Source organism: Microtus pennsylvanicus, chromosome 13 (assembly GCF_037038515.1).
Source record: "Microtus pennsylvanicus isolate mMicPen1 chromosome 13, mMicPen1.hap1, whole genome shotgun sequence".
In the NCBI taxonomy this organism is placed as follows: domain Eukaryota; kingdom Metazoa; phylum Chordata; class Mammalia; order Rodentia; family Cricetidae; genus Microtus; species Microtus pennsylvanicus.
This window is the reverse complement of record NC_134591.1, coordinates 60,654,912-60,671,756: the sequence shown is the minus strand read 5'-3', so window position 1 is coordinate 60,671,756 and position 16,845 is coordinate 60,654,912. Positions and strand designations below refer to the sequence as shown.

General features: G+C 53.1%; 1 protein-coding gene across 2 annotated transcripts in view; it reads right to left on the bottom strand.

The window, feature by feature from the left end:
• Positions 1-3,486: 3,486 nt before the first annotated feature.
• The window catches only part of Trim62 (tripartite motif containing 62), a 28,686-nt gene continuing 15,327 nt past the window's right edge, over positions 3,487-16,845 (bottom strand). Inside the window, exons 3-5 of one of the 2 annotated variants that reach the window (XM_075945301.1) lie at positions 14,189-14,445; positions 12,110-12,225; positions 3,487-6,256 (exon numbers count right to left, since the gene is read on the bottom strand). In XM_075945301.1, coding sequence (XP_075801416.1) covers positions 5,706-6,256; positions 12,110-12,225; positions 14,189-14,445 — 924 coding nt within the window. In that variant the 3' untranslated portion in view covers positions 3,487-5,705. The remainder of the gene's footprint in view (positions 6,257-12,109; positions 12,226-14,188; positions 14,446-16,845) is intronic. The other variant, XM_075945300.1, reaches the window with a different exon arrangement.

Sequence of the window (16,845 nt, the reverse complement as noted above, 5' to 3'; positions counted from 1 at the left end):
TGGTCCCTAAGACTTCTCCCAACTTGGAGACATGGTGGTTACATGACCCCAGCCAGAACCTGTTTTCTGGGTCACCATCATGTCTGCAGAAATGGTCTCTGTCTTAAGACAGGTAACAGTGGGAGACCAAAAGCGCTTCAGTTCTGGGGCAATGAACTCTGGTGGCCTTGGATCTTCTAGACATGGCCAGTCAGCCAGGTTTCATGATGAAGGAAAAGGGGCTGGGTGTTCTAGACAGGGAGAGAGTCTTACCCAAGCAGAGCTGTGAAGAATGGAAACACACTGTCCATTGTATAAGGGATCTTAATGGCCCAAGTGCTCGGACTGCTGTTGTATGCACAGCATCTTCCACCTCAGGAGGAGGTCCCTGGGAACTGCTGGGCTGTGATGGGTGACCATCATCCCATACTGGGATGCTGATAGGAGTAAGGGCTGAGGGCCAGGCTGGCTTGGTTGACAAAAGCTCTGGGATTTCCAGCCCGTCTGACGACAGAGTGGAAGCTGCCGATCTGCACAATGTTCTCCGCAACCCCAGTGTCATCTTTATCCCACATGCTTGCCACAGTGCCTGACATCTTATCATCAGCTGCCAGTCTTCTGGGAGATGACTCTATTATAAATATGAATGGGTTGGAGGGAGTTACCTCTCAAGTCATATACCAGTTGTCCTGAGAGTGCCCATCCTTGCTCAGCTTCCACCTAAAGGACTCTGTAATTCTGTGACTCTTGTGTCCTTTATTTTTGGGGTACTGTAGTTATAATCTCTGACAGGCAGGCTTCCACCCTAGATATCTCTACATGAGGCCCCTCTCTTCTGAGTGCCCCCCATTTCATCCCTGCTTATACCATGTTGGGCTTCCCCTTGCTTCTCCTCTGCTAGTCTGGGCTGGGGCCCCCTTAGCTGGCTTTGTGAGCCTCCTGGTGGGCTCTCCCTTGCTTCTCCGCTTGTCTGGACTGTGACCCCCTTAGCTGGCCTTGTGAACCTCCTGGGATCAGGACACAGAGATTCTGGCCTTATCTCTGCCCTATGCTGCAAACCTTGAGCTATAAGCTAATGCTGTCTGGGCTTCAGGTTGGGTCAGAAGATCACTCAGTCTCCATCAGGATTCAGACTCAGTCACTCATCTAGGTCCATTGTTTTGCAGGCTCTGCACCAGAACCTGGCCTTTTGTACCTTTAACATCAGCCCCCCGACAGGCTTTGCTTGGTGTGACATCAGGATGGGACTCCCCCAGGTATCTGGTCCAAAGCATCAGTGCTTCCTCATTTCACCTGATTCCTAGGGTAAGGGAGGAATGTTTTAAAATAAGAAAAAATGGTAGATCTGTCAAAACCTTGAAAGTAGATAAAAACTGTTTGTGTATGTTGTATGTATGCACGTGTCTGTGTGTGCCTGCCTGTGTACGGTGTGGGCATCAGATGCCAAGGCTGGGTATATTCCTCTATTGCTCGCCTATCTCTTAGTTATGAGATAGGGTCTTACCCAGACCTGTGTGTCTTCACCCACTGCCCCTAGTGCTGGGCCTGCCGATGTGTGCAGATGCACCTAGCTTTTTATAGGTGTTCCGCGGATCCAGATCCATGTTCTCGTGCTTGCACAGCAAGCGTTTTGCCCCCTGAGCCATCTTCCCAACCCCTGGAAGACTGTTTTGGCTGTATTTAGGCTAACAAACAAACAACAAAACCCCCACTTGTATAAAGACAGAAGATAGAAACAGGAAAATGAGCACATTTCAAAAGAAAGGCATTGCCTCTTCTCCCTGTGCACCCTATTTCTGCTCTGCTCCCCACGGTGCCTCCTTCAGGTGGTGCAGGATTCCCAGAATAAAGACCTGGTGGACAGCTAAGATCCGATTCAGCACCTTGGCCAGGCTTTGCCCCTCCCCACTCCCCTCACCTTCACTCAGACCCCAGCCTTGTAAACCTGTGACTCAGGCCTTTGCAACTGACCTCCTGGTGTGGCAGTCCTGGTTCTGAGCTGGTGGTGAGCTTGGGGTGTTAAACAGAGCAGCGGAGACCCAGGCAGGAGGAGTCTGCCCAGGTGTGAGCAGTCAGCCTCTTGGGATGGCCTCCCTGGCAGGAGGGAAGGCCTGGCCCCAGATTCTCTGAGGTGAGCTGTGTATTACCAAGAGATTTTGTCGTTGTTGTTTTTCTGTCTCTGCCATCACCCCAGAGAGAGTGACAAAAAGATAATAGCCTAATCTGTTGGGGATGGAGTGGCCCAAGCGGTGGCACCCAACATTCCACTTACCCTGATAAGCAAGCAGATCTCTAAGCTGTGCCCAGTCGACATGGGGAAACTGAGGCCAGAGAGGATTAGGAACCTGCTTAAAGTCACACAGTGGGCTTCATAAGCCCTCCTTTAACCCATATGGGACCTGTGGTGTAAGGTCCCTCTTCAAAGCCCAGGATCCTAGTTATGGTGGCTGCCCCATCACTGAGTGGTCCTCAGAGTTGAGAGAAGTCCCTCCAGAGAGGTCCAAATGTGGCCTTAGTGCTTCCGGCTCTTCCAGGGACTAGCTGTGGATCCCCTGGGCAGCGTTGCTTTGTGTCTCTAACACCAAGATAATGACAGTATCCTCACAGGCTCCTCTTTGTGGTTAGATAAAGTGTAGAATGTACTAGCACTTTGCTTACAGACTGCATATGGGGACTCAGAATGGGCTGGAGACAATCAATTAGTCCTTCCTGCCAGCCTCACCTTCAACTGTATGGTCAGCCTGACAATCTCAATCTCTCTCCCTGTCCTTCCCGCTTCTCTCCCCATCCCTCCCTCCATTTCCTTCCCCTTCTGTCTGTCTCCACCCCCTCCCCCCCAGGTCTCATTCTGTAACCCAGGCTTCTGGCTCCAATACTAGACCTTCCTGCCTCTAGCCCCTTCCCTCTCCTTGCCTATGGACCTCTGCCTAGGAATTCAAACAATCCAGGGCCTGGTGTGGGTCCTTTTCCAGCCCACCTCAAGGTTATAAAGTCCTACCTAGTGCCTTAGAGGGTCTACCTCCCTCACCTGCAGGCAAGGAAAGGAAGGACACTTTCAGTTAACATGAATCAATGAAAAGCCAAGACTAGACCCCAAGGTTCCCGTTCTTGCATTGCAGAGCTGCGGAAGAGCAGGCAACCTTCTTGTTAGCCATGGGCACAGCCTGTGTGTGCATAGACAGGACCCTGATGGACTATGCCTAGACTGCTTCTCCATCAGTTGGAGGTGGATGGACTTCTATCTCCATAGCAACCTAAGGACTTCCCTATTTACCTTGTTCCACACCCCTCACGGGATGCAGGAGGAAGATGAACTTCTCAGGGGCCAAGGAGGCACAGAAGCTTAGAAAACCTATGTAGCTTCAGGCACAGACTGTGGGAGAAGAGGCAGGGCCTCGGGAACTGTACACTTTATAGCTTCTCAATAAATCATGTTAAGTCTATGCTAGCCGGTTGTGGTGGCACACGCCAGTAGGATTTGCTGAAGGAGGCAGAGGCAGGAGGATCACGAGTTCGAGGCCTGCCAGTTTAATGGGCTACACATTAAAAAAAAAGTCTATGCTATCACCCCCATTTTACAAGGGGAGCAACTCAGGCCCTGAGAGGTTGAGTTGTTTTCTCTAAAGTGAAGCCTGATCTAGAGCCCAGGTTTATATAGTCTAAGACTCCTGTTGCTGCCCTGTATGGTTCCCTTATCCGCTTTCAAGGTTACCCCATTTTTCTTCAGGCAGGGATGTCTGGCAGGGCTGTGGTGTGGGTGCTGGCCCAGAACTCAATTCTTCCTGTCCGGTGTGGGCTGTGGGCTTCTCAGAGTCACATCCTCTCTTTGGACCTCACTGTGCTCTGGAGATGTCTCCAGCGGGGCTGCCTTGGGGACCAGACTGGCTATGCTAATGAGTGTCCCCTCTCTGGGTTGGGACAGGCTGCTTTGTCTTCATCAGAAGGAATGGAACAGACACCTGTGCCCTGTAACCTTAATTTAATACAAATTGATCTTAATGCACAAAAGAGCAATGTTTTAAATAAAAATACTGTCGGGAGTAGCCTGGAGTCTTGGAGTGGAGGGCGCGAGTAGAGCTCAGGGTTCCTCTTGTGCAAGGGGGGCCCAGTGCATGGCAGTTGTGAGTGGGAGCCCCTCAAGTTCATCCATTCTGGCTCCTTGGAGATGGACATGCTCACTGAACCCCAAATACAGGACTGAAGCCCCAGGACTACAGTGAAGCTGGGGAGCCATTTTGATTGTACTTCTGACTCCGACCTACTCCTGAGATTGTTGCCTCTGGGCAGGGACAGGCAGGGACAGAGCCTAGGAGCAGGAAATCTTCAGCAGCTCTGCTTCAAAGTCAAGGCCGTGAGGTGGATTCATTGATTCTCCTGAGTTCTGCACAGTTGGATGCTGTGGTAAGGAAATTGCGGATGGGCCTGCTCCACCTCCATGCTAACTTTCTGTATGGATGAGGCTAGAAGAGAAAAAAACTACACCTCCCAGACTTCTTGGCTGTCGAAATCTGGGTTCTGACTCAAGTTTCCACAGAAAGAATCCCTCCAAAAGATGTAGATTTGGGACCTGAGTTGAGAGAGAGGCAGGCTTGGATAACCACTTGCTGGCATGGACAGTGGACGGTGGCCCCGAGCAGCTAGAGAGGCAGGGGCTCCCCGCGAATGGAAACAACTTTCCTGGTCACAAGACACAATCACTTTAGTGGCCTGAAGTTGTCTCTGGAAACTCAGCAAGGCTCATCTCCTCCAACCCTTCCAGTGATCTTGAAAGCCACCGGGGAGCGGATTGTAAATTCTTGTCTGATAAAGCCAACTAAGGTGGCTCTTGTGTGCACAGCAGGATCCTATGGGAGCCAGATGCCAAGTCCAACGTGGTACCCCCCGACAGCTCTCCTGGGATTCAGATCCTGATGAGAAGAACTGCTACCAGCACCCTCTCTGTCCCCATAGCAGCTCATAGAGGCCTGACTGATGAGGGCTGGCTGGACCTCTGTCCCCAGGGCAGCTGGGGACTTGGATTGATATTGTCCATTGTTGCTTTGTCCTGACAGTGTTCTGTATTGGTTTCTGGGGTCCTTATGCCTCGCCCTGCCTCAGAGTCCATGGACTGGAAGGTAGAGGCATGACCGTACCATGTGAACTGCCTGTCACGTGCCACAGCGTCGTTTCTGACAGTGGGAGCAGATTAGTGGGAGAGGAGGAAAGCCGCAGCTCTCGGCTTGGTGCAGGGGTAGCAGGAGAGGGTGACCCTCAGATATCCCTAGGACCAGCTTCCATCTGGGTCTACTGTGTACTTGGGTCAAGAGAAAACAACCCATTACTCTCTTGGTCAGGGGCAAGTCATGTCTTAGGCCACAAGCATAAGAGGATTCTGTATATCTTTTGGGCTGTTAGCTATTGGTCTCATCTGATCTGTCAAGAAGCTAGGTAGCTTGGGCAGAAGGAGGGAAATTCCCTGTCCCTGGGAGAATAGGGAGGAGGGATTGGGCTAGGGATGCCCTGGGGAGAAGCCATGTAACATCCCATTAATATCAGAGCTACAGGACATTAACCACGGAGCACAACCTCCAGCTCGCAGGCAGGGCAGAGAAGGCTGGGGGATAAACAACTGGCCTGAGGTCTCAGGGAGGCCATGGCGGGCCTGAGTAGTTCAGGCCCCCGTCTGCTGGGCAAGGCTCTTGCTGGTGGTCACAGACCCAGAAGGCTTTGGTCTCCTTCAGCCCGGACTAGATGCGGACAGTGTTGATCCTCAGCGGCTGGACGTTCTTGCCGTTAGCGTGGCTCTGGCCAGGGCTGAAGTAGGAGCAGAGCTTGCCAGGGAACTTCTCTCGGAAGGTATAGAGCCAGGACATGTCATCGGCATTGTAGAAGATGAGGAGGCCCTGGTCATAGTCCAGGAAGACACCCACCTTGTCGAGCTTGTCACGAACGTTGAGCCGCGTCCAGGGCTCTGTGCATGCGCTGTACTGATTGCCATCGTGCATTACGATGCAGTAGAAGCCGCGGCTCGGCTGGATCTGGATGCTGCCCTTGCGGCTTGCAGCCTCGTGGGCCAACCCAATCACCCACTGGGTCTTCTCTGCCACCACCACCTCCCAGTAGTGGACACCGCTACTGAAGGCCTCGGAGCCCAGCACCGACACCTCCACGTCAAAACGCTTCGGTGAGTCCTGCAGGGGTTGTGGGTGCAGGTTTCCGTAGGCCACGATGGTGCAGTCATCCGACAGGATCAGGCGCTGGTGGGCAGTGCCTGGGTCCAGGGTCAGGGCCGCTGGCACTAGGTGGGAGAGAGAAGGGGAGGACGGGAAGATCAGTGGAGAGAAGGCCGGAGATCCACTGTGTAGTGCCCACTTGAGGAGAGGGTCCTGGTTCATCTCCAGGAGGCTACTGATCTACTGTGTCACAAGATAAATGAACCTAAACTTGCCCTCTTGTCTGTTTCCGCCTCCTCTACAAAAGGGAACACCTGGCTGCAGAGTGGCTGATAGGATCACCGAGTGATTCCCAGGGCAAAGCACTGAGTGATTCCAGAAGGGAGTTTCAGAGCTGGGAAGGAGCAGATTAGCCAGGTGATACTGCCCCCTAGAGGGCGATCTGAAAACGTTCGCCGCTTGTCTCCAAGACTGGCGGGATGGAGGGTGGCTAAGAGAGCTGGGGACAGGCTGGCCTCATAAGGGATGCTTCACCCCACCACTGAACTCCAGACATCCTGCCAGACATCCAAGTGGTCGAGAAATCTTAATATACGCATGCCTGGAAGTACAACCTACCTTGGCAATATGTATCAACGTGAGACCGATCCTGTGATTTTTAAAACACATTGAGGGTTTTGGAAGGCAATGACCGAACTGAGGGAGGCTACACTTTATCATTGTTTGTGTAGGACTCAGGCTGATTTGCTCAGTACATCTCTAAGGATGACATTGTGGGCACAGACAACCGTCTGAATGGTGCTTCAATTACACTGTGAGCACTGGTTGCTTGGTTGTGCCTTCCAGAGTGATTCAAAATATTTAATGATGGGCTGGGGATATGGCTCAGTTGGCAAAGTCCCTGCATGGCATGCACAAAGCCCCAGGTTTGATCCCCAGCACCTCATAAAACTGGCCATGGTGATGTGTGCCTGTAATTGCAACCCTCTGGAGGTGGAGGCAGGAGGACCGGAAATCCTAGGTCATCTTACACGACATGGTGAGTTCGAGGCCAGGCTGTACTGCAACCTGCAACCGGTGCTGGCTTCAAGGAGTTAACTACAAATCACCTTCTATTTTTCCTTTATACTACGGTCAGTTGTTACATACGCATGTATACATTATCATATATATATAAAATTAAAAGGTCATATGTATGAGCTGAGATTTTAAAATTTATTTGTTATTATTAAAAATAGACAATATGTCCCAAAATGTTGGAAATCTCTAATCCTACCAACTCTTCCATTTGACAGACAGGAAAATTAAGACCCTCGGGAGCCCTGACCAATTGCAGGTCAAAAAAATGCTGGCAGAGCGGAGACTATTCAAGGCCACCTGGTACCTGGCCACATCCCACCTCTTTGTTCAGGCCTAAACCCTTTGCTCAGCTGTCCCCTGCCCCCTATATCCTCTCTGCCGCAGAGATCAGCCCCCCCCCCCGCCCCAATCAAAGGCCTGTCCTTTGGGAGCCTTCCCACTGGAGGATTCAGCTGGTTTCTCCCTCGGCCACCGGGACTCCTGTTCTCTCTGCTGCTCTCCTATACAGGGAACGGCCTTCTGGGCTCCTATTTCACCCAACTTTGCACCCAGAGGCCAAGGCCCGTGTTGCAGTGAACCCTGTCTTTCCTTAGAGTTGAATGCCCAGCACGGAGCTTGGCACGGGCAGGCTTTTGGACACACAACATACTCACTCCTGTCTGACAGTGTCCCTGGTGCAGGCTGGGTCACCTGGCTCTGAGCTGGCCATACCGGCTCAGCAGGTCTGATAGGACAGTCTCTTGAACTCCACAAGACCTCTGTTTATTGATAACCCCCCAAGGAGCGGAGGAAACCTGGGACCTGCACTTCTCGGTGAATGAGTATTTCCAGGCCAGGGTAAGACAGGAGGGAGAGAGCAGGACGGAACGACAGAATACTGCTACAGTTTCTCTGGGCCAAGGACTTTCCCGGGCTCCCTGACTCTTTCCTATCAGCTGGAACAGGGACACGATGGCTCTTCACTGTTACCTCCCATTCAGTGCCCTTGTAGGACGCAGATACACAGAGAAATAAGACGCTCCAATGCTTGTGACTGTCCCGCTAGGCAGTCACGGCTGCACCCAGCATCATGCACCCATAACAGGCTGACCTTCAACCTTCATGGAACTGCTTCCGTGAGCCTGGTCATAGTAACTTTGCTTCCGTACCTCACACCTCTCTCTTGACGTCAGAATGCAGAGAGCTGTGTGGGAACAGGAGCCCCGGGTATAGAAGGGCCCATGGAACAATCCTTTGTCCAGGGACATAAAACGGAGAGGAGGTGCTAATGGGCCCACAGGTGAACTTTTGCCTGTATTCTGTCAGTATTTTGGGTAGCTGGTAAGAACGAGAAAGTTCCTGCCCTGTGTGGTGTGAAGAGTTCTCACAGTGAGAGGGAGGCTGGAAGGAGGTGTGAGTGTGTGTGTAAGGACCTAATCAGCTACAGATGTGTTGCTGATGCTACAGGCAGTGGGACATGCTGGGAGTGGAGTCCCAGGGAAAACATCAGCCTTTGGGAATGCAGATTCCCACATGCCAGATGCCTAGGAGGTGAGGAGGTCAGCAAAAGAGAGACCCCAAGGCTCAAGTGATAGTTAAGGAGATACGGGCAGGCAGCATGCAGACTCTCTGACTCTTAGGTCTGTGTAGGCTTTTGGGCCACTTCTGGAGCCCCTGGCAGCACCCTCCCTGAGGCCAGCAGGAACAGGGGCCTTCAGTCCAGAGAGCAGTCAGGGACCCTGAGGGGCACTCTGGTGTGGCTGTTCCCCTTTCACCCTCCCAAGCAGTCTGTACCCTCAGGGTAGTGATGAGACCCAGTGAAGCCAAAGCCTTTCTCCAGGCTCTGCTTGGAGGTCAAAGTTCACACCTAACTGGGACACTCTTCTTTATAAACAAAGGCTGGCTCCGCTATGTGTTCTGAGTTTCTGAAACCACTCTAAGACCTTGGGTCAAAAGGCAGGCACCCAGGAAGGGTCACAGACTTCCAAACTCCATGAAAACGTTTCCTGTTTCTCCTCAACTATCACCCAAGCAGTAGAGAAAGGTCTCCCAGATGCCCAGCCCAGCACACTGCCCAGCAGTCGGAGGCCCGGGTCTCTTTGTTCTCGGGTACAGTCAGGGTCTCATGAGACAGTAAGTATGCCTGCATTTTTTTTTCCTCTCCAAGTCAGGCCTTAAAAAACAGAGGTCTAGCCCAAGTCTCATAGCTTCTCAGGCCCTCAGTGCCCTCTACTGCCTTCGCAGAGTCTGCACAGAGCAGACACCGCTCCAGAGAGTCACAGTAGTCCCAGGGTCTCGATGACTGTAGCCATTTTTCAGAAGAGCAAACTGAGGCTCTCTGAAGTAAGTGTCTTACTTAGGTTCTACTTGGGGTGAAAGGGGAATTAGAGTGTGAGCTGGGTTTTTTTATATGGTGTCCTTCCATCATCTGGCCCCAGAAAATCTGACCAGCAAGGTGGGGCAAGTGTCTGATTCATAATAATAAATAGTACAGTATGCTTACTAAATCACAGGACCGTCTTCCCACAGAAATTAGTCCTCTTTGTTATCTATCCTGAGCAACAACCAGGACCACCTCTAAGGTGTAGGCGAGGCAGCTCAGCTGCAGCGGGGAGGGGTCACACAGTGGGGCAGAGAACATTCTGGGTCTCCACATGATTAGATCCAGATGAGTAGCGACTGGGGGAGAGGCCAAGGAGGCTGAGGAGGGAGAGGAGTGTCCGGTGTCCTTGGGACAATGGGCTGCCTGGCTCACTGGGGACGTTTGCGTGATAGGGCTGAGTTGGCAGAGGGATGGTGGGCAGAGGGCTGGGGGCAGGGCAGGTGGCTGAAGGTGATGAAGTGTGGAAGCTCCAGAGTAGGGGAGCGACAGGTGTTAGATGGGGTTCTCAGATGACCCAATGGGAAGCTTAGGCTGTAAAGGAGGGGCAGGCAGGAAGCCACTAGAAGCCACAGCCAAGTCCCTGGGGAAAAGCAGCCCTCCCATCTGGACATAAAAGGTCTGGTGCTCACAGAGAAGCCAGAGTGACTTCATAGATCCTGCAGACAAAGGAGGGGCCCAGCCAACCAGGTCACTGCTGTCTAAAGTCCCAGGGGCCTTTGCTCAGGGCAGAGTGCTCAGGTCACACACCTGCCCCCTCAGTCCCTTTGCAGGTAGTGTTCTCAGGGTCTGCGGTCTCAACCGAGACAACTGTGCTTCCAAAGGGTATCTGACCACAGCCGGAGACACTTTGGGTTGCTCTAAGGGAGGGGAGGGGACAGTGGCATCTAGTAAGCTAGATCTAGAGGCTGCGGAGGCTGCCAGTCTCCTGTGGTGGATGGGACAGGGCCTCCAGCAAGGCCTTGTGGGTCAGCGGCACAGAGGCCGAGACACCCTGCCTGGCCATCATTCGCTCACTTGTGATGGAGGCGAAAAGGGACATTGCCATCTCCGTTATTCCGAGGACACAATGGGACTAGAGGAAGAAGGGAGATGTCTAAGAACCTGCAGCCAGTCCCTTTAACACTTACTGAGTACCTGGTGTATACGCTAGGCACTATTCTAGAAGTAAACTGGAGTCTAACATCTGTTCTTTTATTCCCGCATCTACAAACACTGACTGCTGGCTGCAGGGGATTAACTGAACCCAGCCTCTGGCCCCTTAGAGCTCAGAGTCCAGAGAGAGGGAACGAGAGCCACCTCGGCTGTTATCGGGCACTGTGATCAGAAAAGGCCACAGTTACCTGAGGAAACCCAGGAAGGCATTTCGGCTGAGGTGTTTAAGGCGAAGCTACAAAAGGGGGTGAATTTTGGCCATCGAATATGAAAGCATTTGATGATGCCAAGGCCTCCAGGCAAAATGAGTAGAAGAGGGAGAATCTGGCTCGTGTACAGCCTGAAGATGGCTCAGGGCGGCTGAGTGTGATGTCTCGGAGGGTTTTGACTGACTGGGTGAGGCTCTTGTGGCAGGGATGAGGCAGGTGGCAGCTGAGGCAGCAAGTTTCTAGACCACCCACTGGAGGGGTCCCAGGGGAGGAGAGAAAAAGAGCCTGGGGTTCTTGTCTCTCTCTAGGTACACTGGTTCATCCACACATGGCCCAGTGTGAAAGTCCTTCAGAGGCTGGGAGCACACTCCAGGGAGGCAGCTGAGTTTGCTAGAAAACCTTCCCTTCTCCCAACATTGTTGCTTTTGTCCATTAGACCCCCTCTTCAACTCTAACACATTAGATGAGGCCTGTCATCTGAAGGGGAGCCCCAGTTCCGTGCCCCAGCATCCATACCCTGGGTGATTGTACCAGGGGCCTCTTCATCACCGCGGGGGCTCAACTGAGGACATTCTGGAGTGACCCGTGCTCTCCAGTATCCAAGTAACCTGAGCTTCTCCTGGTTGCATCTGGTGCTTCTGATTGACTGACCCTCCTTCCCTGCCCACACACTTTGCCCCCCAACTCCCCCCGCCCCGCCCCCACCCCCACGTTTCCATGATGTGCAAATCTCATGCCAGAACCTCATCCCACTAGACTGCCAAGGTCAGGCCACTTGTCTGTCTCCCTTGACTCTTGAAACTGAGGGATCGTCACTATTTGGAGAATGAAATAGCGAATCCATCCAAGTGGATGGACTCTGACTCCTGTGTCAGGACAAGGAACAGGCCCAGTAATAGAACCTGCTGTAGAGGGCTTTCTGGGGGCTCGAGGGCTCGGCATAGGCTCTGGGGCACAGCGGACGATCCATCCAATCGCTCTGGCTCCGAGCCTCTAATTCTGCATGCGTGACGTGTGGATGACTGTGGCAAGTTCCTCCAGGAGCGGAGTGGGTCACCGTGATACAGAGCACTTAAACCAGAACAGAACACCCACAGGCACTCTGCCCACTTCCTGCTCTGCCACCTGCCACACCTGGCCCAGGTGGCAATGCACACTTCTCCCTATCGCCTCACCTGGGTGGATGTCCTGGAAAAGAGACTTCCAGATGGTGTACTGCAGAGGGCCCGTGTACTTGGAGGTGGGGAAGTCTTCGTACGTCAGGTTCGTTTCGTGGATCTTCCCCTTGAGCCTGGAAGGACAGCAGGAGAGAAGACTTCATGGAGCCTGGTACTCACCTCCAGGGTGTATTGATATTTTATTTATTTAAATAAAGCTTGCCTGAAGATCAGAGTGCAAAGCTAGCCACACTAGTCAGTCATATAGGTCAGGCAGCGGTAGCACACACCTTTAATCCCAGCAGCCACACTAGTTAGCCAGTGAGGCCGGGTGGTGGTGTTTTATGCCTTTATTTTATTTTATTTTATTTTTGGTTTTTCGAGACAGGGTTTCTCTGTGGTTTTGGAGCCTGTCCTGGAACTAGCTCTTGTAGACCAGGCTGGTCTCAGACTCACAGAGATCCGCCTGCCTCTGCCTCCCGAGTGCTGGGATTAAAGGCGTGCACCACCACCGCCCGGCTGTTTTATGCCTTTAATACCAGCACTAGAGACGGACAGGAGACAGGAGCTCAGGGTCTCAGTCTGCAGTCACATTGAGGACAGGATCGCCCAGCCTTGGTAGAGATAAGGACTCTCTAGTGGTTGGCTCCTTTGCTTTTTCTGATCTTCAGCTTGAACCCCAACATCTGACTCTGGGTTTTTACTATTCGTGCTGCACCAGGGTGAGGTCATGAGTGAGATGTCTGTTGTACCGAGACGCAAGTGCCTGCTTCTGCCTTTCTAGGCCTGTCGAGGGGATCTCATGGAGTAATGTGCAGGAAATGCTTAGCTCAGTGGGTCGTTCATGGCTAACATCAAGCACAGGAAATCAGTGGTGAGTGTTGAGCTCCAGCTAGCCAGTACTAAGTGGTGCCCTGAAGAGGAGCTTTCAGAGGCCCGCGCTTGAACCCTGGCTTTACACCAGCCCAAGCAACCTTGACCATTGATCAATTGATCTGACTTCTCTGAGCTTCAGTTTCTATACTTGTGAAATGAGCATTGTAAGCACCCTGCTGGGAGTTCAGAGGGTTACAATAATGGAATGTCTCTACAGACCGGTACACAGTATTTGTGTTATTGTAGACAGGGACTGAAGAGATAGCTCAGCTGGTAAAGTGCCTGCCTTGCAAGCATGAAGGCCCGAGTTCAATTTCTAGAACCCATGTCAAAACAAAAGCAAGCATGGTGGTGCGCACTTAAAATCCCAGTGCTGGAGAGGCGGAGACAGGAGGATTCCCTGAGGGCTTGCTGGCCAGCCAGTCAGTCTGCTTGGAGAGCTCAGTTAGTGAGAGACCTTATCTCAGAAGCTCTGGCGGGGACAATAGTGCTTACTGCTCCTCAAGGGGACTTGAATTTGTTTCCCGGCACCCGTGGCTCACGACTGCCTATAACTCCAGCTCCAGGGGATGTGAAACTCTCTTTTGGTCTCCACAGGCACCTATACACTCAAACAGACGCGTACATCCCCAAGGGGGACAACGCCCTGAAGATTGACAGCTGAGGTTGACATCTGGCCATCACAGACAGGAACATGCACACCCCATTTCCCCCAATACATAAAACACATTAGTGACACACAGCACAAAGTCGTGTTAAATGACTACAAACATCATCGAATACTGCTTATGCTGTTATAATATAGGTAGAGCACACACACATATGTTGTTCTGAGATCAGACTTCCCTCTGTAGTGCAAGCTGGCCTCCAACCCAGGCTGGGGTGGTGGAGATGGTCTTCACAAGAGGTGCAACTCCAGGCACAGAGGGAAAGCCAATCTACACGACAAACCTCCCGCTTTAACATCCCTAGTGTCGTGATTACAGGGGTCAGCCACCACGCCCAGCTCCATCAGAATATAGTATATACAGAGAAACATGGATATGGAAGGCTTTTAGCCTGGGCTCTGGCATACTTAGAGCAGATTCCTATCAATGATGATGAAAATACGATTGGATGATTTATCTGCGGACAGCCTCATCCACCTGACCCCTCACTGCCTCAGTTGGGTTGGGAGAGGCCCTGGGGGGGGGGGGGAGACTGCAGCTAGACGGCACTTACCTCTCAGACAGGGAGGCCACTCCAGCAAGGAAGGTGTGCCGGTCCGTCTCAGCCAGCCGCTCCTGTAGGATCTGGGCACCTTCTTGCACCTTGCGCAGTTGCTGGCTGTAGCGCTGGACCTTCTGCTCAATGTCGGTCAGCGTGCGGGCTGTGTCGGCCTCCAGTTCCTCCAGCATGGCTTTCTGCCGCTCCCGCAGTAGCCTGTGCAGCCGCTCAAAGGCCTCCCCGATGGTGGTCCGCAGGCTCTTGGTAGAGGACTGTGCGGGGGATAACCATCAGGGGTTATGGAAAAGTATAACTGGGACCCAGCGTGAATCTTACTGCGTCCAGGTGCCAATGAGGGGGGCAGCTTTGACACAAAGATGGGGAGGGGGCTTGCTTGCCAGGCCGTGTAGGACACACAGATAAGCAAGGCGATAAGATGGGACCTGCACAGGACAGAAGGGCTCGTAGTTCCGTGGGGACCCATCAGGAGACTAATGGGGGAATACAGTGGAGCCAATGAGGCTGCAAAGGGCAGGAATGCACGGTACTGCCCGGATTCCTGGCATGAGGGAAGGAAGGAGGGGACAGCTATGTGGGGGATGCCTATGCGTGCAATGTGGGATTCAGTGCTCTGTATTTTGACCACCCCATCATCTATGGGAGTCAAAGGATGATGACAAAGGGGGTCATGGAGGTCAGAGACCTTCATGAACAAGCAGAGACTTAGTGCTTACTTGCCCATCTGGCTCCCCTAAGACCCTCACTGTAGGAACAAGGCCACGGCCAAGGGAGGTCTACACATACCTGGACCCTCTCCCTTCCCCGAGGCCCAAGAAGCCGTAGAGGAGTGACTGGGGAAAGGTCCCAGCTCTGAGTCTCTAGCTGTGGTGGCCTCAGCTACCTGAACTCTGTGTACCTCAGTTTCCCCATCTGTGAGAGGGGTTACAAAAGTCACATTGCAGGGGTATGGTGATGTTCATCGAATGAGGTGCAGCTCCAGGCACCAAGGGGAAGCTGAGGCACACACAGCAAAGGGACGGTTTCTAACATGCATGCCTATGGAGTCCACATGGAGAGGTGGCTTCAGAGTGGGCTCCAGGGATTGGAGGAGCACTGGTTGTGCATGGCAGAGCGGGAGCAGGCAGAGGGGGTAGCCTGAGAACGCTGACAGTCAGGCGACACAGGATGTGGCCGCACGCGTGGGGCCTGCCTCTGCAATTTCACTTTGTGGGCCTCTGGCTGGCAGTTCATAGAGTCAGAGACCCCACTGTGTTCAGTGCCCGGGGCTCTGTGGGAGCTTCCACAAAGGCTCAATTAGGGCCTGTTCTCTCCTGTGGTGGCTGCTGGCCCTGCAGGAAGAACGGCTGGCAGCAGGCCAGCCTCCCTGCGCATGCCCACCCAACACGCTGGGAAGACAAAGAAGGAGTGGAGGGGAGGCTAGGGATGGAGGGAAAGGCTGCTGGGGCCTCCTGGAGCCCCTCATCCAGAGAGGGTGAGGCTGCTACCGCTGGAGGATGGGGTCCACGTCCCTGTATCCGTTAGAGCAGTCTTCCGGGGTCTCCAGGTTCCAGGGTTACCCTCTCTGGCTCCTGCTAAACTGTTCATCAGCGCTAGCCACCCAGTGGCTGCTTGGTTTGTCTCTATTTCTTCTGCTGTGCCTCTCCAAACACTGGTGTGTGTGTGGGGGGGGGGTCCTCCCCAGAGGCTTTCTTTCTCCTTTCCAGGTGGTGGGCATGCCAAGGTTCTTATCTGCTGTCTCCTCCACAATATGTCTCTCCAGCTAGTGTGAGCCCTTCCTGGGTAGGAATGGCCTGTTCCCTGTCCCCGTGCCCACCCCCAGGCCTGGAACAGGCTGGTGGTCAGGAGGGCTTCACTGATGAAGGGGAGAGGGAGGGAAGGAGTGGGGGCTTGCTTAAGATCACATCACAAAGTTGAGGGCAGACTCCATGTCCTTTCCAGTATCCCCAGCACAAGAGAGGACAGATAGAGAAAGAGGATGAGAGGCGGAGAGGGGACCAGGAAGTGGCATGGCAGCGTGACAGCCCAGGAGTACTGTATGTGACCCTGTTGGGCCTTCCCAAACTCTTCCCAAAGTCATCCATCTTGCCACTAAAAGAAGCTATGGGGCCTCAGGCCTGCCTGTCAATCTCTCCCGGCTGAACTTTCCTCTGTTAGAAGTGGAGTTGTACTTTCTCACTACCAAAGGTGCTTTATCAATTAATTAATTAAGTAATTAATATTATTGATGTGATGTTCACTCACTTGTCCCACAGCCCCCTACCATGGATCAGATGCTACACTAAGTTTAGGGGGTCCTGCTCTCATGACTCTCCTTTCACCACGTGGGTCCCAGGGACTGAACTCACGCTGTCAGGCTTGGCAGCAAGCACTTCTATGTGCTGAACCGTCTCCCTGACCCCACTCTTTTGAATCCTAAGGCAGAGCCATGATGCGTTGCCCCTCATTTCGGTTCCTCGGTGGGGAAGGCAGCCCAGCTCCCGCATTCCAAGACACACACGGGGTCTGGGGCAGCTGTGGCCCTTTCAGAAACAATCCTGCCAGGAACAGAGCATCTCAGAGCCTACCAAGGAAAACACAGGCAAGGAGGGAGAGCAGACAGGCCCCCAGGCAAGGCCATTGGAGGGCAGGCAGGCTGTGGCGGAGCCAGTCAG